General features: G+C 37.8%; 4 protein-coding genes across 5 annotated transcripts; all 4 read right to left on the bottom strand.

Annotated features, from left to right (window-relative positions):
* Positions 1 to 843: 843 nt before the first annotated feature.
* LOC128504329 (embryonic protein UVS.2-like) lies at positions 844 to 5,845 on the bottom strand. The gene is made up of 14 exons (XM_053474362.1): positions 5,765 to 5,845; positions 5,595 to 5,622; positions 5,439 to 5,492; positions 5,153 to 5,212; positions 4,273 to 4,410; positions 4,076 to 4,193; positions 3,498 to 3,673; positions 3,301 to 3,382; positions 2,888 to 3,015; positions 2,680 to 2,795; positions 2,156 to 2,381; positions 1,895 to 2,013; positions 1,031 to 1,259; positions 844 to 923 (listed from the first exon to the last, which is right to left on the bottom strand). The coding sequence occupies exons 1-14, from the start codon at positions 5,843 to 5,845 to the stop codon at positions 910 to 912; spliced, it is 1,569 nt and encodes a 522-aa protein (XP_053330337.1). The 3' UTR covers positions 844 to 909.
* Positions 5,846 to 8,845: 3,000 nt separating this feature from the next.
* Positions 8,846 to 13,055, bottom strand: LOC128505243 (zinc finger protein 271-like). 2 transcript variants are annotated; one of them, XM_053475551.1, is made up of 5 exons: positions 12,955 to 13,055; positions 11,941 to 12,093; positions 11,380 to 11,511; positions 10,909 to 11,020; positions 8,846 to 10,120 (listed from the first exon to the last, which is right to left on the bottom strand). In XM_053475551.1, exons 2-5 carry the CDS (start codon positions 12,004 to 12,006, stop codon positions 8,961 to 8,963), a joined length of 1,470 nt encoding a protein of 489 aa, XP_053331526.1. In that variant the 5' UTR covers positions 12,007 to 12,093; positions 12,955 to 13,055; the 3' UTR covers positions 8,846 to 8,960. The 2 variants fall into 2 exon arrangements, with proteins under 2 accessions (XP_053331526.1, XP_053331527.1); XM_053475552.1 differs by lacking the exon at positions 12,955 to 13,055 and having other exon boundaries at positions 11,914 to 12,079.
* Positions 13,056 to 14,448: 1,393 nt separating this feature from the next.
* On the bottom strand, positions 14,449 to 15,375 carry LOC128504327 (taste receptor type 2 member 40-like). The gene has a single exon (XM_053474361.1). It carries the CDS (start codon positions 15,373 to 15,375, stop codon positions 14,449 to 14,451), a length of 927 nt encoding a protein of 308 aa, XP_053330336.1.
* Positions 15,376 to 22,258: 6,883 nt separating this feature from the next.
* LOC128504326 (taste receptor type 2 member 40-like) lies at positions 22,259 to 23,185 on the bottom strand. Its single transcript, XM_053474360.1, has one exon. It carries the CDS (start codon positions 23,183 to 23,185, stop codon positions 22,259 to 22,261), a length of 927 nt encoding a protein of 308 aa, XP_053330335.1.
* Between the last annotated feature and the right edge of the window lie 2,248 nt (positions 23,186 to 25,433).

The raw sequence follows: 25,433 nt of genomic DNA, 5'->3' as shown, positions 1-25,433 counted from the left end.
TGAGTGTGCCAGCTGCAGTTTAAGGTTGATTTATGTAAAATAATGGAAGTGAGATGTAAATTTCCGAAGGCAGAATATAGTATTAGGGGTACTGTGCTTCCAACGCTAACAGAAGAGTGGGACTAGGAAGTATTTATTTCTGAGGAAAGCAGGTAATACAACAAAGTGGTGGGAAGAAGCAAGAAGGGTTCTGGCTTGTATATCAAGAGGCATTCGAAGCAGAAAGATGGAAGGGGTTTTGCCACAGATCTTTGTTCTGACTTCACCTAGAGTATTATATATGTAGTCCCGGTGGCTAACATAATTCCTTGGTCTCTTGCACACCCTGCATCCCTATCTGGTGTGTATCATTGCTCAAGCCACCTGGCTGTGTCCATTACAGGGGAGATTACAAGCGTGAAAAGTGCCATTTTCTCCAATAATTTCCATCCAGCTTTAGTCTGACCTATCTATGATTTGGTTAAACTGATGTTTCATCTCCAGGATGCTTCACTGGATCAATCTCTACCACTTCTACTAGAAGACAATTTAATGGATCCACCAAACTGACTTATATGCTTTTTGTAGAGCCCAAGTCATGAACATCTCTTCATTTGATTCTCAATAATGATAATTCTTCATACAAGTTCACCTAAGTTGCAGCTTTGAATATAAAATTGGATATTTGAGCATTACTCTGTCCAAATATATATATTTTTTATTTAACAAGACAAACACACGCCAAATATTTTGTTGAGATACTTTATTAATGAAGCACAGGTTTACTTCAGATCACCAATTAATCACAAACAAATTACAACAAATCAGAATTAGTGTTTGATTTTTTAAATTATTGTTATTGAAGAAAACTTTTAGTCGGTCCTCTACAAAATTCTGTTGTAACAATAACTTTCTTCTACTCCATATACTTTATGACTTTGGCACTGAAATAAATAAAAATAGAAAATGGAATTAGTGACATTTTATGTAAAAAAAACCCCCACACAATTACATACTTCTTTGAAAGGGCTGGGTGAGCCGTAATACTCACAGGACACGTATGTAGCATTGAACCCTTTAAAAGTGTTTGATTGATCACTACGAAACTGAATCATCATGAAATTTCCGGATGAGACCAAAGGAGCCAAGGATCTAGTGCCACAGTATGTCCCCATCGGTGGGGAGCTGCTATCTGCTCCATTATAAACCTTCACATAGTCGTATCGGCAAAATCCGAACATACCAGACTCCAAGACAAACTCATTAAATGTCAGAGAAATCTAAAGGAACAAAACAGAATACAATATAATTATGATCAAAGACAACACCTTGTATTGCAAATCAAGTTTTTAATGTCTTAAGCACAATATCATGGTTGACTTGGATTCACTGGTATTTCAGATGAAGAAAATTCATCAGCATGAAATCATTATGTGGGCATAAATTGTTTTATATATATATTGATCTTATATATTATATAATTTCATATTCCTCAGAGTAATACACCTGATGCCATATGTGAAATAGCCAAGAATGATGTACTTTTTCTCAGGGACAACTCACTATGTTCGCTGAATTGAGAATTGACCAAGGCTGGGTCTCCACTGGGTCCATTCAAACTAAGTACAACATCTGGCATCTCAAAATAAGGGATGTATCATGTTTTAGGTTGTAGATGGATCATACCAACAGAGTTTCAGTACATTCCATACAAAAAAAGACAGTTTTCTTACATTATAGATCATGTAATAGTAATGTATGTAGTAATGTAGAAGAAATGCTTTTGACTTGATAAAGTGAAGACCCCCAAAAGTTTGTCATTACATAATTCTGCTAGCCCAGTAAAAAAGGTATCACAAGATACATTCTGTTACTTTTCATGTACATTATAGACCATACCAAGTCAATATGTTACCTTATAGCCTTCAGGAGCTGTGATTTTCCAGTAACAGTCCATATTGACTGAGTAGCCGTTGGGGTATCCAGGAGAGGTGAAGTTCTTTGTTGGTGCGTAGAAAGCCCCTCCACATTGTACTACAGCAGAAATATTTAAATAGACACATGTTAGAGGTCTTATTATGTCAGGTCAGCTGTATCTAGTTGTACTTTCTGTGTGCGTTCATTTATTTGATCATATTAGGTAAGAACATCTATATAATTACATTGATGGAGTTACCTGAGCTGTACGTAGCTTTAAAGCCGGTGGCAGTGGTGTCACCATCACTAACAAACTCAATAAGCATCTGAGAAGTGGAAGAGATTATCGGTGGGATCAGTCCTGCGCCACACGCTCTGTCCACTAACACAGGGGATGTCTTGACGGGACCGTCGTAAATCTTAATGTAGTCAGAGGCACAGTCTTGAGAGGACTGGACATCAAAGGCTTTAAACTGCAGAGAAACCTGTAAAGAAATTATAAATGGATTTGTGTCTAATTTTAGAAGTAAAGAAGTTTTTTCGTATATCGGGCATTATTCAAGTGTAACAAGTTGGTAAATCGTGGTAGAGAAGCTCATATTAGGTTTCAAGAAATATGAAATATTAGGATGTTTCTACTACTAGGGCCATGCCAACATGTGGATAATTTCAAAAGCAGTAAGTAGGTTCAAAGTATCTTAGAAATCGGAACCTTTAGTTTCAAATAAGATTTCTGACTTATAACAAAATACATTGTACAACCATGTTTGTGCAATTCCACACCTGACCAGATGGCGTCCTAATTAACCAAACAGAGCTTGAGTTATTGGGATAAACAGAGGGGTAATTGGCTGAGGTCACAGTTCCACTGGCCGTATTGAGCAATGTTCCCCAAACACCTGAGAAAGCAAAAAAACTAATTGTTTAGCATACAGAGAGTGACATTTTGGTGTATTTATCTGACGTGAATTCACAGCCATTGCATACTCACCACACTCATACAGTCTGTTAATTTTTGAAACATCCAGAGGACTCAATCCATTTCTTTGTCCAATGGGTACGGATGGATCAGGCTTGGGTATGATAGTTGATTGTCCCGATGTGTTACTGAAAGCAGTACTGAGACAAAAGAGAGCATAAAGTTCCCTAAGGGTCTAAAAATGGGATAAGTTGGTGGCATGATGGTCAACCCCCAATGGTCTAAATTAAGAAACAGACAAACATTTCACATTCTACAACATATTATTCCATTGAGCTTTATCTTTAAAATGTGAATTGCTTGGGAACACTAGAGTTCAGTGGAACAATATGCTTCAGACAATAGACACACCACATGGCGACCACCAGTACTTACAGACTTCTAATGTTTTTTAATAGTCAAACACATATAGTTTGGTTTATTACCTGGGATAATGCATCACTGAGCCGTAGTCATATTCTAGACCCAGGTTATTGGAATCTTCTTTTTGGAACTGGATCAGGTTTCCTGCGACAGGATATAGTATTTAATGTGTGTTTCCAGGGCAACCAGTGGAGCAATCTGTCTGGTAAATGGATGCAGCATTACAGAGCTTAATGGGTATGTATTCCAGCATTGTTACCTGATGAGATGTACTGAGTCATGACAGTCACGTAGTCATCACGGTCACTCCTTGACTGCTCGTGGTAAAAGCCGAGGTTATGGTTCAGCTCGTGTTGAATGGTCCCTCTGGACAAGCAACCATCATTAAGATACGTTGTCTGGCCACCTCCAATTCTGCCCACGTAGGAGCCACAGCTAGAAAACAATAAATGGACAGTGAGGAGTGATTACTTGCCCAGTGCTGCAGCTTGGCAATGAAAAAGAGACAGGTGTTTCCTAAACAATAATAAAATTATTATTTTAATTCTGAAATGCAATGATTTTACATCACTTTGGGGTTTCTAAACTAGATGACATCATTTTCATGAATGAGAAAAATATTTTCAATGTGTGTGAATGATGTGCTACAATACTATATTTTTCACTTTGGGTATGAAACACAAGATGAGCAAAACTATGAGACTGTGATAATATTCATATTTAAAAAAAAAAAGGGGGAAAATGCGCTCAACGTCTGTGAATATGGAACCTTGCAATATAATTTCATTTAATCAGAGCATTTACTAAATTCATTTATATATATTACGTAGCTCTTACCCTCCTGCTTTCACAATGTTGAGGAAGTTACCCTGGGTTTTCCGAGGAACAAAACGCACGCAGGTCAAGGTTTCGTACTCTTGCATGGCGTTCCGAAACAAAGCCACCTCCTGCTCAGCTGGGGAGAAGGTAGTGAGCTTCATCAGTAAATTTGAAATATACATGATTTATGTCATCTATGAAAATAAATAACTTACTGTAATCAGGGGAAAGGTTATAAGGCACAACAACTGTCCCTTCAGCAGATTTTTGCCAAAGGCAGCCTTTGCAATTAGTTGCACTTCGACCACTGGGGCTTATGAGGATGTCTCCCTCGACCATCGGCTCCTTAATGCCTGGAAGAAGCACGGGGAAAGAAAAGCCCATCACGTTCTCTTCTATTCACTTTACCCCCTCTTACATAGAACTTTATCCTTATCTTACTACAGAGCTTCAAAGGCAGGGACTCCATTTATTAATTAACAAAGTTGAGTCCTGAATTTGAAAACTAGACTTGGACTTTCCCCAGAATTGTTCTTGCTAAATACTGGTAGATTGCTTAAAATTAAAATTATATGAATTAACGTCAATCTTCCTGTTCTACCGATTTATATTAATATCAAAGGAAATGCCTACCTAGTAGAGTAAAAAAAAAACATTAACCTGGAGCTTTTCTCTAATAGAAATAATTTTTTCAGGAGTCGAGATCAACAAATCTGAATTTCCGATGAATAAGACGTACAAAGCCTTGTTTTATGTACTTATTATGAACAATTTTTTTTCACATGGATATGCCTATGGATCCTCCAAAATTTTTTCCAACCCCACAAAATACATATCTGGAGAGAGAGGCGTATTTGCTGAAAAAAAGTTCTCCAAGTTTAAACCCGAGAAATATTTTGCTATTTAGTTTAAATTTGTGTTAACCAAATAAAATTACTTAGCTCTATATGAGCAGTTTCGATGGGGCTGATTTGTATATAATTCCATTTTTTTGTATTATCAGTATCCTTCACACGCAATTGTGAACATATTGAACATAACATTTCTCATTCATGCGCCCTTTTATATGATTTCTGTTATGTTGAATGTCGGTACCTTTGTTTTGCTCAATAATCTTACTGAAGACATCTCGATCTTCTTTTATGTTGTTATCCTCTGTAAAAATATCAACATTAGGGAGACGGTAAGCATGACTGTTTATGGAACTAAATTGTATTTATTATAGTAAATAATAAAAAAAAAACTTTCAAATTTGGAAGTGAATTCTAATTTTTTTTTAAATTATTTGGATGTTCTTTTAAGTTCCATTAAACCAAAAGTGGTTTATTTTTATTCCACTGAAAACAAGGTTTTTCTGATATGACCTAGAAGACTTTCTTACCTGGATTTGATTTTGATAATGACTTTAGAACATCCAGGGTGTTTGTATCTTTGCCTGTTAAAAATCAGCAAAGGAGATTTAGTGGAGAAGTGAAGAAGACAAAAAAAATGAATTAGAGAGAGAGAGAGAGAGAGACTTTCTAAGAACATATCTTACCAAGTAATTCCATTCCAGGTAAATAAACCTGCAAAAGTCACATTGTTTTGTTTAAGTTTAATATATGATCAATATGGAGAATTGCAGTCAGTATCAATGTTGGGTGAACCAGTTATTTAACAAATATTTCATGGTTCTGTGTATCTGAGATCTATATCTCAGCATCTCACCTGTAAATTTCCTGGTAGAGGAACATTCATTCCAAGCCCTATCATACAGGCCAGCAGAATGAATGGGATTCTCTTGTCCATCTTGACTTCTGATGAAGTAGACTCTTCTTCTACGTCTCACTGCGTCTATAGTTCAACCCAATCCCAGGTCCAGCTTATATCCAGAATCTTACAAAGTTTCAACCAATCAGTAGCCAGAGTCCTCAGTAAATGGGTGTGTCTCAAGGAGATGCCCCAGGACCATGTCATGGTTGTTATATGAGAAGAATTGTTTATTCTGTGACTTGTCGATTGTTACAGTGACAGAAGACAGCTTTAATTATAGATTATCCTGAAATATGCTGAAACTTTGGTTACAAACAAGAAAAAATATATAATGAATATACAGGGATTTCCCTACATTTTCTGATTTACTTTCTGGACATTTATTGGACATTTCCTTTTTAATTTTATTGTTTCTTTCATATAATGCGTACAGCTATTTTGTTCATGTCTTTATAATTTATAATTGTGAAAAATGTTCCATGTTTATTTACTCTATACATTAAATTTTTTTTCCTTGCCTCCTTCCACTTTCTAAGACTTCTGATTGCAAATGTTTTTTTTATATGAAATATATAATTGTGAATATGCACCAGAAACCATAATGGAAAAGGGATAAGAGTTTTGATTCCATGTGATATGTCCTCCAGGCTTGCATCGGCAAAGCCTTCTAAAGGAACCCACGCTCATCAGTTTGGCCATGAAGTGGGCAACAATCATCACCAGCCATCTTCCAGTGAGAAAGACTCTCATCTAGGTCCTCCACAAAATACTGAAGGTATCTTGGTATGAGTGCCACATGAGTGGCACCTCACTCTTCTCCCAGACAGCTCCTCTTGGGACTTAATCCCAAGATAGCTACCTCTATGCTTTGTACGGACAGTATTTCAGTTTAAATTGCATACTTTTATTTGCACCATATCAAAAATATCAATCTGCAATCATTTTAATTTCAGCTTTCTGCATTATTTTTCAGCCCCATTGGTGGGTATATTGCCCAGTTATAATGCCTAGAACTATCCATATGGTTTACTGTGAGCCTCGATTAGGGAGAATGCCTGATATTCCATGAGCACTCCGGGGAGCTTTGCGTAATGAGCCCGCATTTGAAATGTTGGGTGGTTTGGATATTCAGAATTCACAACAGCATCTGTGTGTTAAAATTAAAACCCAGATAGAAGTCTATGCATGAGCAGACAACATATTCTGAAACCATTTCATTTTTTTGTACAATTCAAACTGAATAATGAAGGTGAATATTAATTATAATATCAGGCATGAAATTTGTGTGTTTTTCCTTTACACTAACGTCACCCAAAAACACATAATTCAGGTATGAATAAAGGTTAAAGGTCCTCCGTATTATGTGTACACCCCTTTAGATTGGTATCAAGGTTGTAGACTATATTGGGACAGTTGCTATGTCCTTCGGGAACTTGTTCACTTTTGTAACCATGGCTGCTCTGCGGACTTTTTTGTATTTGGCCTTCTACAGAAGATCTTGAATACTTTCCATCAGTTTTCTTAGTTGGTGCACCTCAATGTCTATCAAAACCAAATCATCCTTGTTCTTCTGAAAAGCTAATACCTCGCAATCTCTGGTTTCCCCACTGGCTCTGTTTATATTTTTCCTCAAAATTGTTAATCTTAACCACATTTTTATGTCTACCTACAAAGAAGATTCCTCAAGATACTCCCTTGGCTGCTTGTTCCATCTGCATTGGGATGGTTTTTAGCAAGCCTACATGGAACCCAGTTGAAGACAATCTTCTAAACATAATTTGCTCTTGGCTCACTTTATTCATCATTGCCTTAATCATTTAAGCAGATGATAAAGACATTATGGATCTACATGAATGTCATGTTTGCTACATGCCCTACGCTCATTACTCTGGTCTTAATTAGCGCAAACATCAAGCAGGAGGAAAGATTTTTTGAGATTCCATGCTGGTTTTCTGGAGAACACCATCTATCGATGATGGTACCAACTGAAACCGATCCTCTGGCATTTACAATGGAATCCAATAATCATAATAATTATGTTGCGTATGATTTGGTTTTTTCGATGGCATCTTTAAAAGAAGCTAATAGTTACTAATATAATTACAAATTATATCGGGACCTTTATGCTTTTAATTCTATATTTTGTTAAGTGGAATAATCTGTCAATAAATGGATATGATTGGGGTGTTTTATTAAAATATATTCCGAACCAAGAAGAAAATCAATACTCATAGCAAAGGAAATTGCTGTATTTTAGAAAAGGTGAATAAAGATCTGGAAATCGATGGTTAGAATTTGAGGTCATCAAACATGCATTTTGTTAACTGATACGGTATCGATTCAAATACGTAAAAAAAGTGCTTGGCTTATTTGAACAACTACAAATGAATTATTTTCATTATTATTCATACAACGATTATTGTTGTGTCGTTTGTGTCAGAAGCGACAGCACGAAATTCTGTGTGACCCCCCCCCCCGGTTAGGAGGAAGGCAGACTATTTCGCAATAATTTAAGTTAATTATACACTTGCTGCTTCTTATTTCTGGGATAGCTTTGGGCAGGATTAGTCCTAGAAATGATGGTCTTGACTCAACAAACCATGTTAAGCTTAATTGGCTTTAATGGAGGTGAAAAACACATGTCAAAGTCTCAGGGGTGGAATCCAACACGATAACATTGGGTAGATATTCCAGTAATCAAAAAGTAGTTCTAGAAAACAAATCAGCAGTTGGCGCTACAGATTTCAAAACAAAAAAACATTGGATTGTTTGGCACCTAATAAATACATGAATATATAAATGATGCTTTTTGGCAGCGCATAGTTGGGGAGTGTAAGAAATACGGGTATAAAGTGGTGAGCCATTGGATGAGACATCGGGAATGGGTAGAGCTATCATTAGGACTCCCCATTTTGTCCCTAAAACCAAACATTATACGTAGTGCTCTAAGAAAGATAGGCTCTTTAAACGCAATCCACTCATACACCTCTACGGTACGGTACTCTGGGCTTGAAGAAAATGTTACCAGAATCCTAACTTTTTTGCAATTTTATGCTGCGCTCTATGGAAACATGTTATTACTGCCAAAAACTATCACCCTGGCTTATAAAATTCAACATAAATCTACAGAAAGTTCCCCTTTGTTCTTTGTCTAACATGTCAGCTCATACTTTTTTGCCAGACGCTTTTTACAGTAGCCTTTTCCTTTGTGCCCCTTTTGATGCGTGATGAGGTTGGAGATGATGCTGAAACATTTGCCACACTCGTTACAAGAATACGGTCTCTCTCCCGTGTGCGTCCTCTGGTGCTTAACAAGATCCGACCCGTTGCTAAAACTGTTTCCACAGTCCATGCAGGTATAGGGCCTTTCGCCGGTGTGTAACCTTCGATGTATAACGAGGTGAGAGTTACAAGTGAATCTTTTGCCGCAGTCCTCGCATGCATATGGTCTTTCTCCGGTATGCACTCTCTGATGCCTAACCAGTGTTGTGCTAATGCTAAATCTTTTACCACACTCGTTGCAAGCATAAGGTTTCTCTCCGGTGTGAACCCGCTGATGCCTTATAAGACTGGAGCTAAAGCTGAAACACTTTCCGCAGTCCTGGCAAGAATATGGCTTCATTCCAGTGTGAATGATTTGGTGTTTAAGCAGAGTTGAACTACTGACAAAACTACTCCCACACTCACTACAGATATGAGACTTCTCTCCACTGTGGCCGGAGTGTGATTTTGGTACAGAAGAAGTGATGACAAAGCTTTTTCCACTTTCTGTAACAGCATAAGCTAATTCCCCATGTTGACTTCCCCTTAAAGAAGAACTGTTGCTGGAACTGTTTACTTCAGAACGTGCCAAAATACTGCAACTTTCCCCATATTCTGAAAGCCCACATGGTCTTTCTTCTGCATGGATCCTTTGGTTGCTCTCCAACCTTAAACTACCAGAGTTCTTTTGGTGGTGACCTTGGTATGTATCTTCAATCTGCATTGTGGTCTTTTTTGGTAGAGACTCAACACATTTCTTCATTGGGGTACCAAGCTCCTTGCCATTATAAATCTTAGCTTGCAGCCTTTTGTGAATTTTTATAGGGGTAATGTTTTGTTGTATACGTTGTTCAAACACAGGTACCCTTGACATGTCTTTATATTGAGCAAAAAGTAGATTTTGATTGCTCGAAGACAACGGTTCTTCAATCATCTTTCCAGTATGCTTCATGGGTTCGCGTTTTGTGGCCGTGCTCCAACTTTTTTTGCCACCATGAGCCTGGGCAGGTTGATCTTGTATATTCTGTATGTTGCATTCTTTAGTATTATCTACATGATATGAAGAAGAAATAAAACCAAAAAAAACAACCCAAAACACAAGTGACATTGCTTTTTTCAATATTTATATACTGTGAGGCTGTAAACCCCAGAGAGATGATTATTTGGGTAAAGGTGCTATGTGGATCATAAATATGGGTCCCTGGGGTGGAGCAATTGGAGAACAGGGTGGGCCAATGCTCCATTCCCCCATTCTGTGTAAAATCCATGCCAGCTAGAAGTCTGCAGAATCCGGTCTGGGATTGCTATGGGGCCTGCATCAGACACAGGTGCTGGGCATTAAAACCCCTGACACCAGATAATCAGAGAGACTGTTAGAGGAAGAGGAAGTTTCCTTGTGCGCCCAGGGCAAGGAAAGGCCCTGAAGAAGACCATCCCTGAGCCAAGTGAGGAAATACCTGCGTGGACCTTTGTGTGCTGTCTGGGGAAGGTTTTCCAGAGCCTGGCTTAGCTGGGCCTGGGTGGGAGGTCAAGTTAGTGGGTGTTTAGGCTGGCCAATCAGGTTGTTTCTTTGTATGATTAGGTTTTGGGTTTTTGTGTTTGAACAGTTAAAAACAAAGCACTGTTTTTGCTACAAGCTGGTATTCCTGACTCTGATTGCCCTAGATGACTGTGCTTAAAACCCCTAACTGTGACATTTATGGCCCTCATGTTACAGGGTTTGGCGCAATATGGAAGCAAATGGACAGCCTACCCATCATCCCTATATTCAATTTTTCTCTTAAGCATAAAAAGTATCTTTAGCAGAAACCTCCCGAGAGGGATCTTTCCTTTCTTACCCCAATTGAGGGCTTGGTTATGTTTCTCATTGGTGTAAAATGTTTTCTTTTGATCCCCTGACAGCGCTCTTTTCTCCTCTGCGTGTATTACATCATAAGATGATTTCGGCACCTGAAATCAACATCACAGCCTGGTCACGATTTATGCTATTGACATTTTGAATCTATTTTCAACGACGCATACCATGATGAAGACCTATGGGTGAAAGATGAATTACCAATCGGCCAGGCATTATTGATTTTTATTGATATAAAGATTACTATTCATTAACAAATATGAAACCCCTTTGAATATTATATTGATGTGGAGCTGCCATGTTCTCAAAATAATCATATGAAAGATTGGTAAGGATAGTTTCAGATTGCAATATATTGGCAAAAAAGAATAATTAATGTAAAATATTGTTAGATTTAACATTTTTTTAAATAATGGTATTCACCAACCGAGTAAATAAATAGTGGTGTCTTCACCTTTCGAGACATAAGATGGATAATCTGAGATGCATGTCCAATGATCTTCTCTATAAGAAGCTTATCATTTATTTTGGCAACTTCTGTTAAAAAGGAACACCTTGATTCTCCGATACAGTCTTCAGGGTCGACCTACAGGAGAAAATAAAGCCTTGCTGTACGAATGATTTGTATATCGCCTATGATCATAGAACAAACCTACCATTCATGCCCAACTAACCTATGTCTAAAATGCTTCAACAATGTGGTACAAATGGTACAAATTCTGGTAACAATGACATTGTCAAAGGCAGATATAAGAACCCAACCCTAGATATAGAAAATAATAATAACTATAAAAAAAGATACAGCAACCTCTAGCTCTTAAGTATTTCATTAGTCAGTGATGGGTTTGATAAGGAGTTGTTGTAACTCATGTAAGTCACCAGGACTTTGAATGCATTTGGAATACATGAAGTAGAGGAGCTTATGGTACCAATTCCTTAAGATAAAGAGTGTTACATTCCTGAAAGTACAATATTCTATTATATATACTCAAATGGTCCCTCCTAAAATCAACACCTCTCCGGTCAATAATTGAATGATTGCGATGGCATGTTTGACGATCTTCTCTGACAGTATCTCCATTACACTGGTGTGCAGTACCGCCACCGAACTTGGTGTTTTACGTGAGTAATCTCAGCATAGTCAACTGGAAGAAGGTCACTATATGGCCTGTAAACAAAAGAACAATTATAAATTTACCCTAGCAGCCAATGAAAGACCCATGCCGATTAACCCCTTAAGGACAATGGGCGATCAACTCATTGAAAACAATGCATTTGGTCATTAAGGGGTTAAACTACTCGATTGTTGGCTTTGGCACTTTCACATATACAGAATACTTAAAAAAATCAATGGTTAGTATGTATGTTTAGTATATATGTATGCAGTCAACCTCAACCGGATTGAAATGCTGTGGTGGAACCTTAAGAAAGCTATGCATAAACAAACGCTCACAAACCTCAAACTGAAACAATGTTGTAAAGAAAAGCGGGCTAAAATTCCTCCACAACAATGTGAGTGACTGATAAAGGCACACAGAAAACGATTGCTTCAAGTTACTGCTGCTAAATTGATTGTTATTATGTAAAACCATACAATTCAAAGGGGGTGCACTTTCTTTTTCACAGGACTGTGAATATATATATATATATATATATATATATATATATATATATATATATATATATATATATATATATATATATATATATATGTGCGGTTGTGTGTTCCAAAACTTGTTGACAGTGTGGAACTTAAATATGATAATTAATAAAAAAAAAAAAAAAATAATAACTTATAACATTGTAGACTATGAAGGTCAGTATATTCTAGCACTAATTGTATCCATTGCAATCTAATGTTAATTTACATTTCACAATGTATCTGTGTGAATATTAAACTGATATATAAGTTACGCCTCTCATGTATCCGTTCAATTATATGGAAATCCTAGCTTTTATTTGTTATGTTTGTAATGAGGAACCGAATGAACCACATTAAAGGACATGCTTCTCGGGCTACTCAACACACCATGTCTTCTTGATGACTACTGTATCTGACCCATCAGCCGTGTTAAAACAGATCACATTGTGTCAAAGGTAAATACACAGCTCCTACCTCCAGCTCCTGAGCCCTTTGTGTCTATATGTATGTGAATGGAGGACCCTGGGAGCTAATAAAGAGCAAAGCATTCTGGTACATGTAGTCCTTGTCTCTCTAACAGCAAGGCGCACGGGAAGTGTAACAAACTACAACTCCCATGATGTCATGCAGGAATGTCAGATCGTGACTGACAGGGCTTTCAGCCAATAAATGCAGACAGGGAGCACAGGGCTGCTATTTGGGCAGGGTATAAGATAGATTAGGTGTGTTAACCCCTTCTTTACTGAAGGTGTTTTATCCCCAAAAAAATTTGACTTTTTCAGCATTTTTAACCATGATTCTCCTTTTTTATTTTTTTGCGCATGAAACCTCATGAAATGTTTAAGGGGTTAATGACGTTTAGTATAAAAAGTTGGCCTTAACCGATCTGAAATTGCTACATGCACATTTTTGAGGGACAGAGGTAGAGCTCGGCAGGACTCTAATTTCCATGTTTTATTTGTTTCAGTGCGCAGCTGATAAAATTGCATATTTTAACTTTGTTTTAACAATAATTACAATCAATCGTGGTTGGATCTTGAAGAAAACTAAATGTTTTAACAAAAAAACATTTCAAAATATTTGTATTTTTCTGTTGTATAGAAGACGTGGAGTTTAATAGTAGGATATTAATAGTAGGTTTTGTAAAACTATTTTTTTTTTCAGTTCATAAAGTTATAAAAGAGTTAAAGATTAAAAATGATCACATTATAAAAAAGCTATTATGTAGTATCAAGATCCTTTTGAGGATCCATAACAGAGTTAAATAAAAGGAGGTTACAATAAAAAAAAGTGAAATCGTCAATAAGTACGTAAATTATTTTTGGTTTTGCTATTCGTTTGGCCTTCTATCTACTCGGTCCAGTACATTCTAGACATAAGGAACGGGTCTCTTATGGGAAATCTACCATGTCTGGTCCAAGTCTCTTCTTGAAGGAACCACCTGGACTCCCTACTTTTATATTATTTGACAATAACTTAACAGAAGAAAGGCAGACCTGAGTCCAGAAAACTTGTTGGCACTTCCTACCTGGGCTGAAAGTAGTATCCACTACTTGAGGGCATTGTTGATTAAACTATGTTGTTAATGTAAGTTGCGTAGACCTTGAAAAGTCCAGAAGATACATGGCAATAAAAGTTCCCTAAGATATTCAAACCTCAAAATTTTCTTGCTCGAAAGTTCATTTTGATTTCTTCATTTTTTTTTTTCCAAAACACATTTTTCTGTTGTTTAGGAAAACAATTATTAAGAAAGTTATAAAAAAAAAAAAATAACACCAAAACACACACAAGAACAACACACAGTTACACTTGCCAGATGAACATCGTCACGATCATTTACCATGTAAATATATATAAACACGATGACTTATTTCTCCAACATCAAGTGCTTCTTGTCGACAAACAAGTTACGGTGCTAATAATGGCTTTATGTAATTTGCTGTTTCCGTTGATTAAGCTTAGAGAACTAAGAGTATGAAAAATTGAAGTTATGATGGTCAGAGCAGGTGGCCAGTTAGGGTCAGTTTCTTTTAAAGTTGTTAGAATCAAAACAATTAAGGAAAGTAAATTTAGAACCAAAATAGAGATTAATGTTTTCACAGCACGAATGTGGGCTTCTTTACTGGGGCTTCTAGAACCTTCAGCATTAAGCTCCATGTGTTTCATGTGTCTATAGAGACTGATAACGATGGTTAACCCAGACATCCAACAAATGCTTGACCCAAGAACGTAGCCAATAATATAAATCAGATACGACAAAGATATATTTACGTAAGGTCTAGTAGGAAATACATTGTCTTCGCCGGAGGTATTTAGAGTCTGACTTGATGGTAGTGGTGACGAGTCTTCAGCTAAATCCAAAACCACGGGAACAGTCACTAAAATGGATCCGACGACAGATGGCATGAGTAGCCATGGAAGCATCTTGTGGAAGGTTCTTTGTAAATAGATATACGTCACCCTGTTGATTTTGACAATTTTTAAGCAAAAGTGAACACAAAGCCAGCTGCAAAACCATAGGTTACATGACATTACAGTCCTATAAATTGCAACAGATGGCTTTAGAGCTTTCTCGCGATACAAGTATGAATTTGTATGTACATAATAACATAGACCGATAGTCTCCATAAGTTGGAATAAAAGACCAGTCATACTGATGCCAGTGATAAGTTGATCCGTAGCGCGTAGCTTTTTGGTGTTGATCCAGTCTTTTAAATTAACGACGACGACAAATGTGTACCCTGGAATCGAAGCCAACATAGTCATCAGCTCTACTGTGTTCACAATGTTCTCCTGAACGATGAACATCTTGACTTTTCGTGGGTTCCTTGCGTCCTTAAAATAGATTCTGAAGTCAATTTTAGTTCAGTGTCCGGTCACGGATTCGACTCTGTTCGCTCTTGTAGTCTCTCCTTCAATAAATGCTCTACCTAGTAAAGATTTGAGGACATTTGACCTGTTCTAGATGCAAATAATACCAGGAATCACATGGTTGACTTGAAAATGCAAACTCTGTTGACAGGCATATGAAAATGTATAGGAATCCTAAAGTGGTTCTGTCATCAGCATACATTTTAATAATATTAAATTGTAGTTATCAAGACAACCCATAGCTACCACAAAGGGTATGTTGTATTTAAGATGGCTGCTCTTTCAGATTGACCTTCAGTGAATATACATTGAATGTCCGACGAAAAATGTAAATATGAAGGAGTATTTATCATATGCATTTTGTAGACAGAAATGCTGCCATTGGTGTATCTTTCTGAAAATAAGTACTGTAGGCCCATCGTATCATCTCTGTACCATTCCTGGCTTTGTTTACAAGTATTTGGTGGCCCTTCAGCCATGACTTCATGTTAATAAATTGTCAGTGATGTTATTTGAATTAATTTCCTATTTACTATGGGTTGTTTTTTTTTTTCTTTTCTATTTACTATGTTACTCTTTTTTTAATTATTATTATTTTTACTATTTTTACGCCCAAATTAAATTACGTGTGAACAACCATCACAAATAAAACATCCTATAATTTTCCCTTTCAGTTTTGCTGCAGTCAGGTGTATAATCCATTTAGGCGAATCCTTTTTTAACAGGTTCCTCATCTACAAACAGATTTAAAAGCTACTCTAATAACCCATTCTATGCCCTTGAGTTAAACCTTAACGCTGTTAAATAATATTGAAATTATCCTAATAATTTAAGGATCTATTTAAAACTATGTGATGCCTTAGAATGCGTGTACAGTTTAAGACCTTTAAAATAGAGTTAATAAAATCTACAAATAGAATAAAAAAATTTCAGTTTTTAGTTTTTCATTTGACTTAAAGGTCAAATTTTTTTCTGGATTTCTCAGTTTTTTTTACTTTTCCACGTTTGTATTGTTTATCAATGGAAGTGACTTATGATTGCGTTATATGGCTACACATAAAATAAGGTATAGTCATGGCCATAGAAAATATTTCAGTAAACTGGTTTGTAAAGAATGTAGTTAAACACATAATTGGGTATATTTAGTTAAAAAAAAAAAAAAAAAAGTACTGTTATCCAGAATAGGACACATCTTCTTATGAATAATGTGCCATGTTAAATTGTGTGTTTTTAACATACATACAAGGAATATATCAGTTTAAGCTTTTTGATTTCTTTTAATAATTAGACACACAAATAAATTATTTAAAAATACACAATATCGTATAAATACAACATCCTTGAATGAAATGAGCTTCAATTGTAGCATAAAATAGCGAAACAACACACATACAAACAACACTGAAACCCTTCAGTGATCAGATGGCTATTTCGTAACCTACAAACCGGGACTTTTTGGCCATTTTTGCTAGGTGCTTGTTCAGCCATAATTTTATGACGTACACAATATTTTATTGGACCTAAATGCCATTTGGGGCAGTTTAGCAACCTCTAATTCAATGTATTGCCCACTCCTTAACTATGACGCCAGAATATTTTAAGCTCCCTGGCATTATTCAGTTGTGATAATTTCTTGTTAACAATATTACTTAACAATATTATTTAAAATATTTTGGCCTACCTAACTCTAATTCTCCCAATTACAAACACCAAACATTGACAGATTCCCAGATGGAATAGAGTTTTTTTTTATACATGAAGTTATGTCCTATTACAAGGGCAGCGGGCTAACAGATCTGATAGCGCCTTATTAAGCTTACGATTCCCTTTTATTTGTCCAATAGCACTGAAGATGTGGCAAGTGGAAGTTAGAATGGGCATGATAATTCCTAAGTATGTATTTTCTTTTTCAAAAAGTGCCAAAAATGAAGATGCGTAAAAAACTACATTGAGAGACAAAATTGAGGTCACTGTTTGGACAGCTCGGACATGGACTTCAACACTTGGGCCTCCGGAATCTTCAACGTTGCTTCGCATGCGTCTTATATGTCTGTATAGAGAGATTAGAATGTTTACAGCTGACACTGAACAAAGCGAAAACGCAAGTGAAGACACAGCAGCAAACGGCAAGAACACCCATACAGCATTTCCGTGGTGTGTAACGTATGAGTTGGTTTCGTTGGAGACAATGAGGGTCACCTTCGCCCATGACAACTCTTCTCTTTTATAGAACATAAAAGGTACACTAAGGAGCGTAGATCCAATGATAGAGAGGATGAACAGCCATGGAAACATCTTGGGGAAAGCTCTTTGAAGATGAATATAAAAATTATTGTTGATGTTCACAATTTTTAGGCAGAAGTACACGCAGAGCCACATCGAAGTCAGCAGGTAACAGAGAAGAATAACCATAAAAATAACAAAATGTATATGTATATAGTCACTGCTAAAATAATTTTGCCATTTTATCATATAAGTTAATACTGCAAAGGATTCCATAAGTTGATGTATAAGGCTGAAGATACTGAGGCCAGTGATGAGTTGGTCAGTTACACATAGCCTTTTATTCTTGGACCAGTCAAGTATATAGACAACAAATATAAATATATTTCCTGGAAATGAAGCTATCAAAAAAATCACATCAGTGGCAACAATGCTAAGGTTTTCAGACATTTTTCTCCAAAACTTCTAATTGTCACCTGTGCCAAACTTGGACAATGATTTGTCTCCTTTGGTGTTAGAATCTGCTATTCCTGAACTTTTTATAGTCTTCATCTGGCAAAAGGTTATCTGAGTATATTTAAAATGCTATGCAACTATATCCGAGATGCAAATTAGAGCAGCATGCAATCAGATATTTGGATTTGTGTATGTTCTATGCAGCAAAAGGGGAAAAATTCAAATTATAATTTAATTGGATTCAGTCTCATCGGCGTTGACAGTTGTATAGCTTACATTGCACAACCTGTCATTAGTATGCAAATTCTTCATGATACATAGCTGAAATGCACCCTATCAAACATGTGTTAAAGTGTCATTATTATTATTATTATTATTATTATTATTATATAGGGTGGAAACAGGGGACACTTGTTAAATATGGTTTTAATACAAAATACTGAGAAACTAGTACAGATAATATTAACAAATTATGTCCCTGGATGCAAGGCCAGATTAACTTCCGCAGGGGCCCTGCTGCTTACCCGTGTGGTGCTCACACAATGTGTGCGTGCAACATCTCTTGAATCCGCCCAGAGGAAGCAGGAACCCAGCGGAATCACGTGATTGTACAATGCGTCACATGACTCTGCTCCGTTCCTGCTTCCCCTGGGCTGTACAAGAGCAGTTTCTCGAACAGAGTGCGAGCAACGCAGAGGGAATCCGCGGCCCTTGAAAAAGTATGCGAGAGGCAGAGAACGATTTGCAGTTTAGGTTAGGAGGTGGGTGAGGGTGTATGAACGAGTATGCGTGATTGAGGGAATGGATGAGTATATGTAAATGAGTATATATAAATAAGAATTTGTTAATTAGTATATGAATGAGTGAATGAATGTTTGTGAGAGAGTAAATCAATAAATATGTGTATGATAGCATGGATGTAAGTGGGGGGCATGACACAGGGAGGCTGTTTGAGGCTAGGATGGCAAGTCCTATGCTTTCAATCTGGGTGTTGGGCAGGTCCTGCTTCCAATCTGGGTGTCATGGCTGACATCATACTAGGAGGCAATATGCAAGGATATGGGGGGCATTAATTGATTCATAAATCAATACTAAAGGAAGGCTGGATGGTGGGATAGATATACAATGTGGGGCTAGCTGGGGGCAATACACAAGGGTGACCACATCGGACATGCTTTCCAGAACACATACCTTTTACATATTGCTGACCAACCCAGATAAACTATTGGCCTACAGTGTGGGGGATAGACCCAATGGAAGGGAACCAACTAGCCAGATATAAATCCCCCATACTGCAGGTCAGTATTTTATCTCAGCTGGCGGCATCAATACTTAAGGGGGCAGCTGAGGCCATTAAATAAATCAATACTAAAGCGAAGGGCAGGCTGGGGGCCTAAATACACATAGTTCTGGCTGGGGGTGGTATACAAGGGGGCAAAAACACAAAAGGGGGTCAACGACAAAGCAGTAAAAAACATTTTATATATCGGTGTAGCATAGCCTGTCCTGGTGTATGTGTTTGGGTGGCAGAGCCTGTCCTGGTGTGTGTATTTGGGTGTCGGTGTGACATAGCCTGTCCTGGTGTATGTGTGTGTGTTTGGGTGTCGGTGTGGCAGAGCCTGTCCTGGTGTGTGTATTTGGGTGTCGGTGTGACAGAGCCTGTCCTGGTGTGTGTGTGTCTGGGTGTCGGTGTGGCAGTGCCTGTCCTGGTGTGTGTATTTGGATGTCGGCGTGACATAGCCTGTCCTGGTGTATGTGTGTGTGTGTTTGGGTGTCGGTGTGGCAGAGCCTGTCCTGGTGTGTGTATTTGGGTGTCGGTGTGACATAGCCTGTCCTGGTGTATGTGTGTGTGTTTGGGTGTCGGTGTGGCAGAGCCTGTCCTGGTGTGTGTGTCTGGGTGTCGGTGTGGCAGTGTTACCTCCTCCGTTGTCCTGCGGGTAGGGGAGCTGAGATGCAGCCCGCGCGTCCAGCCCCCTGCTCGTTCCGTCGGCGGGAGCCGCCGCCAGGTCCGTTCGGCGGATAGACGCGCGTCCCCGCAGAGATCACTGGATCCTGACGGGGCGCGCGCCTTGACGTCAGGAAAATATTCATGTCGCTTCTTAAAGCGACATTTATCTTTTTTCCTCCTCCCCCTAATTAGGTGGGTAGGAGGATCCTGTGATTGAGAGGGATATTTAAACCCTCAGTATGCACTTCACCTTTGCCTGTGATAGTGCCTAATAGCCTTCACTAGCGTTCCTGAATTGCTTGTTATTTATTGGTTCTGACTCCGGCTAGTTTTTGACCTTGCTGTTTGCTACCTGCCCTGACCTCTGCTTGTGACCCCGACTACTCTTCTGCCTGACCCCTGAATTTATTATTATTTATTATTTTTGTTCCTGAATATTTGTACTTCGCTACGCTCCTGTGTCCGTTATACACTTCGGTGTTCCGTTGCTGGGCTCTCCACCTCCGCCAGGAGGCGCCTTCCCAATTTATGCAGCGAGGATCCTGTCCTGGTGTGTGTGTCTGGGTGTCAGTGTGGCAGAGCCTGTCCTGGTGTATGTGTTCGGGTGTCACTGTGGCAGAGTCAAAGGAGGGTCAACGACAAAGCATATCTAAAGAAGGATGGAATCCCTTCTCTGTGATGGGGTCTATTAGAGTTTGGTTTAATGATATGCTTTCTAGTCTGCTGAAACCCATAATAGTAGTGATTGGATTGGTTTTAGTGCTTAATATTGCCTGGAAATTATGTCTTTGTTGTATTTCTAGTTGTAGTAAGGATGCTACATCCACTCCTTAAGAAGGATGACATAACAGCTAAAAAGATGGCCCAGTTCAACCGCCTGACCTTCCTCAACATTCCTCAGTTCCTTGGAAGTTAGGTGGTAGACAACCCCTTTGAAAGATGTGTAAACGCTTAGATGAAGTGGCAACTACAATTAGACCTACTCGACATATTCAAATTCTAATCTGCTGACTTTGTGAATTGGGTGTTAACATGTTCACAGACTATAAGAAGCCACTGTTTTATTTCAATGGTGATGTGCTCAGTTTACATAAAAGTGTGTCACTTTATTGTAATCTCCTTTTGAACAAATAATTCTCTCTCAATTTGAACCAGCTGTTTCTCGCTAACTTTCCACAACACTTCGTAGTCATGAGAATAGCCTTACTGCCACCCAAGGGGAAGCCACAGACCTCTCTAATAGAAAACTCTCCCACACATATGCACTGCTAAACAAAATCAAGCGCCAGGGCATGAGCTCATGTCTAGCATTATCTGTTGGATTGTTTATGTAGCCCGCGTTGGAGGAGTGAGTGAGATCCTCACCGGAGGTTAAGCCACAAACCTCACTTTCAAGCATATACGGTGGCTTGGTTGACTGTTGGTCCTCTGATGTCTCTAGTGGGCCCATGTTTGGACCTCACAGATCATGAGCAAAGTAGTAGATAAATGAAACACAAAAAACTACCAAATATTCTAAGTTAAAAAAAAAGAACAATTACATATTTTAATATCTAGAGACATTCCAAGCAACTCAAAGCTCTCCCTCATCACGTTGAGTGGCTTTGCCTAGAGGTGAAGCTATCCCCAGGCCGCCTTTAATGGGAGGGAACTGTGCCAGTACTCTTAGTCCCTTGAAAATCTGATAAAATAAAATGTTCTCAATGAAAAGAATAAACATTGCTTGTTTTCAGGAGGTTGTTTGCAGAAAGAGGTTACAACACGTGATTAAATAAATTCAAATCGATGTTCTAAAATATCACAAATCTGTTTTTGAAATTCTATTGAGAAATTATACAGTTACATGCAAATTGAAATAATGATACATAATGTGAAAGAACAAAACATTCAAAGCACACGAAATATTCTTGAAAACAAAAAAAACTTTTTTTTTTTAGAATAAATGACATTTTCATCAAAGCTCACATCTATAAAAACTATATATATGTCCTATAGCAAATGGCCACACCAATTACAAACTGAGATATATATAGTTACCGTTCACACACATTACTGGAAAGAAAAGAAGAGATATCCTTGTTGAATATTTCAACTCCTCAACGTCTATAGATATTTAAATGGCCAACCTAAGTGAATTCTTCTACAAGAAGGCCTACTTTGGTTAAACGATCATAATATACGTATGCCATCAGTTTAGGCTAGGATTTCGAAGACTCCATGAAAAGGACACCTTGCTAAGATGTTTCGAAGGGCTTTATCAAGTTTCATGTTTCCTTTTATGAGGTTAAGAAAACAGATTAAATGTGATACCGAAGTAATTATGCTAAAAATGTCACATAACAGTTCATCTACTTTAAACACAACTATAATTAATATAGTAAACAAAATAATATATTGAAATAATAAAGATGCAACTGTTTTGGCTGCATGGACATGAGCTTTCATTGTGGGCATTCTGGAACCCTCAGAATTAAGTCTCATCTTCTTCACGTGTCCATACAGAGAAAAGATAATTGTCACAACTGAAGCCGAGCACAACACAAAGCCAAGGGTTGATGCTACTAGATAAGCATACAAGAAGTTACTCTGCTTCCTACTGGTCATGTAAGTTAAAGACCCATTGCCAATAGTATCACAGCGTGTTGTGTTCATTTGCAAAGAGTTTGTTCCATACCAAGCAAAGGGTATTGCTACTAGAAGAGATCCCATTACCGATGGAAAGTAAAGCCATGGAAACATCTTGAAGAATCTTCTCTGTAGGAAGATGTAGAAACCGTTATTGACGTTGACAATTTTTAAGCAGAAGTGCAGACAGAGCCAAGTGCAAAACCAGAGATTAAAGGACATTAGCATCATATAAAAAGCAAGCATAATCCCATTATTTACATCAAATATGAAACCCCACATAAACACCAAGGCAACATGCCTGTAGATCTTAAGCAATGCAAATAAAATGCCTGAGATACTGATACCAAAGATCAGCTGATCAGTTAATTTTAGTTTTTTGGTATTGATCAAATCCAGCAAATCCACGGCAAAAATAAACAAGGAGCATGAACCGGAAGCCGCCAGAATAACCGCATCAATGGTTAAAAGCACAATTCCAACGGCAGTAATCATGTTGTGTTGCTTCAGTTTCCTTGGAAGGTTCTCTTAATGGATTTGATGCACACTAAGCCTTTGTTCTGGACCCTTTATATAATATATGATGATTTCTCTTGGCAATTGATGTGTAGCTGACCCGATGATTTGTGTAAGATGCAAATTGTCTATGAAATCAGACACTTAGGTACATTTCATTTTTTTTAAAATATATATAATTTCTGTTTGAATGGACCTCGCCTTGTGCATCCTTTACCTTAGAAAGACATGGCTCTTTAGTCACTATATGAGTTAATAATAAGAAATACCAATGACCTGGTCCCCTCACTTTCACCCCTGTTATCAGAATTCCTTCCTCAGTTGGTGGTAGGAACCTCAGGCATGTGATTCCATTTTGGAAAGTTGGTCTGTGGGCCTTGGGGCATTTGGCCATGGGGGGGGGGGTGAGTTCTGATGACATTGTTTTGGTTGCATGGACATATGTTTTTATGGTGGGTAGAAGATTCAGTATTGAGTTTCATCTCCTTTATGTCTCTGTACAGAGAAAAGATAATTGTCACAACGGAAGCCGAGCACAACACAAAGCCAAGACTTGATACCATGGAACAAGAATATAATAACGCAAACTGTTTTCTGTTGGTTGTGGACCCTAAAGAACCATTCTTAATGGCATCACCAAGTGTTCTGATCCCAGTAGATATTCCATTACAGATAAACGGTAAAGCCATGTAATAATCTTTGAGGATTCTTCTCTGTATGCAGAACGTGTTATTAATGTTGACAGTTTATAAAGCATACAGAGCGCAGACAGAGCCAAGAGCAAAACCAAAGATTGGAGGACATCGCCATTAAATAACAAAGTTGAATGTTTCATTAACTGATATGTTATTCTCTAGTATGAGGGTGATATATTTGTAGACCTTGAGTAATACATAGAAAAGGTTGAAGATACTCATGCTGAAGACGAGCTGAACAATGAAGGAGTTGCCCGGTATGGAAGACACCAGAGCAACCAAATAAATTATTAAAGACACCATCTACATAGTAGTGTTTACAATCTAATATGCTCAACGACCTTCCTAACTCCTCATTTAGAGAGCAATCCCTATTCTGCACATCTGGCATTAAGATGTAACCAAGATATTCAATGCTCAATGGGAACAAATTCTTGTTAGCATGTTTTTAAAGGTTGTATCAAGTTTCCTAATTCCTTTTATTGTGTTCAGAGAAGAGATTAAATTGAACGCTGATGTTGCCGCAGCAAAAATATAAAGCAATATTTCCTCATTTTTATGTATAATTATAATTAATACAATATATGTTAAAGCATTTTGAAGTAGTAAGGATGCCACCATTTTGGCTGCATTTACATGCATTTTCAGGGTGGGCATTGTGGAACCTTCAGTATTGAGTCTCATCTTCTTCATGTGTCTGTACAGAGAAGAGATAATTGTCACAACAGAAGCCGAGCAGAACACAAAACCAATGGTTGATACTGCCGAATAAGCGCTGAATTGTTTCCCATAAATCATGGAGAATAGCGACCCGTTCTTAGTAGTGTCACGAAGTGTACCATTTATTTGCAAATGATTTACCTTATACCAAGCAAAAGGCAGCGATACCAGAAGAGATCCAATTACAGATGAAAAGTAAAGCCATGGAAACATCTTGAAGAACCTTCTCTGTAGGAAGATGTAGAATCTGTGATTAACATGGACAATTTTCATGCAGAAGTGCAGACAGAGCCAAGTGCAAAACCACAGGTTGGAGGACATTAGTGCCAGATAAGTAACAAAGCTGAATGGTTCATTGACAGGTGAGTTATTCTCTATTATGAGGGTGATATATTTGTAGCCCTTAAGTATTACATAGAAAAGGTTGAAAATACTCATACTGAAGATAAGCTGATCGGTTATGTTAAGTTTCTTGTTGCTGATCCAATCTAGTAAATTCACAACAAGAATGAACAAGTTGCCTGGAATGGAAGCCACCAAAGCAACCAAATCAATGATTAATAACACAATTTGCACGGCATTAAGCATGTTTCTTTGCTCCAATTTCCTTGAGGTGCTCTCTCAAGAGGTTTGATTCACACTAAGCATTTGTTTCTTACTCTTTACTATAAGATATGGTGGTTTCACTCGCCTAAGATCGAATTGATGTATTGCTGAGATTTAATTTGCGTAAGATGCAAATTGTCTCTCCGTGAAATCAGATATCTCGACACAAACAGATCTTTTGGACATTTATTAAATATTCACTTTCA

The sequence above is a fragment of the Spea bombifrons genome, chromosome 9, assembly GCF_027358695.1.
Source record: "Spea bombifrons isolate aSpeBom1 chromosome 9, aSpeBom1.2.pri, whole genome shotgun sequence".
In the NCBI taxonomy this organism is placed as follows: Eukaryota; Metazoa; Chordata; class Amphibia; order Anura; family Pelobatidae; genus Spea; species Spea bombifrons.
The sequence above is the reverse complement of the archived record's forward strand: the minus strand, read 5'-3'. Positions and strand labels throughout refer to the sequence as shown.

What these genes read in the sequence shown, in the direction of transcription:
- LOC128504326 (XM_053474360.1), bottom strand. Translation starts at nt 23,185, where the DNA reads ATGATTACTGCCGTTGGAATTGTGCTTTTAACCATTGATGCGGTTATT.
- LOC128504327 (XM_053474361.1), bottom strand. Translation starts at nt 15,375, where the DNA reads ATGTTCATCGTTCAGGAGAACATTGTGAACACAGTAGAGCTGATGACT.
- LOC128504329 (XM_053474362.1), bottom strand. Translation starts at nt 5,845, where the DNA reads ATGGACAAGAGAATCCCATTCATTCTGCTGGCCTGTATGATAGGGCTT. An exon ending in CTCTACCAGGAAATTTACAG is followed by an intron (nt 5,623 to 5,764) that starts GTGAGATGCTGA and finishes TGACTTTTGCAG; the next exon opens with GTTTATTTACCTGGAATGGA. An exon ending in TTAGGACGCCATCTGGTCAG is followed by an intron (nt 2,382 to 2,679) that starts GTGTGGAATTGC and finishes ATTTCTTTACAG; the next exon opens with GTTTCTCTGCAGTTTAAAGC.
- LOC128505243 (XM_053475551.1), bottom strand. Translation starts at nt 12,006, where the DNA reads ATGGAGATACTGTCAGAGAAGATCGTCAAACATGCCATCGCAATCATT. An exon ending in TTCAATTATTGACCGGAGAG is followed by an intron (nt 11,512 to 11,940) that starts GTGTTGATTTTA and finishes TTTCTCCTGTAG; the next exon opens with GTCGACCCTGAAGACTGTAT. An exon ending in TCCATCTTATGTCTCGAAAG is followed by an intron (nt 11,021 to 11,379) that starts GTGAAGACACCA and finishes TGTTGATTTCAG; the next exon opens with GTGCCGAAATCATCTTATGA.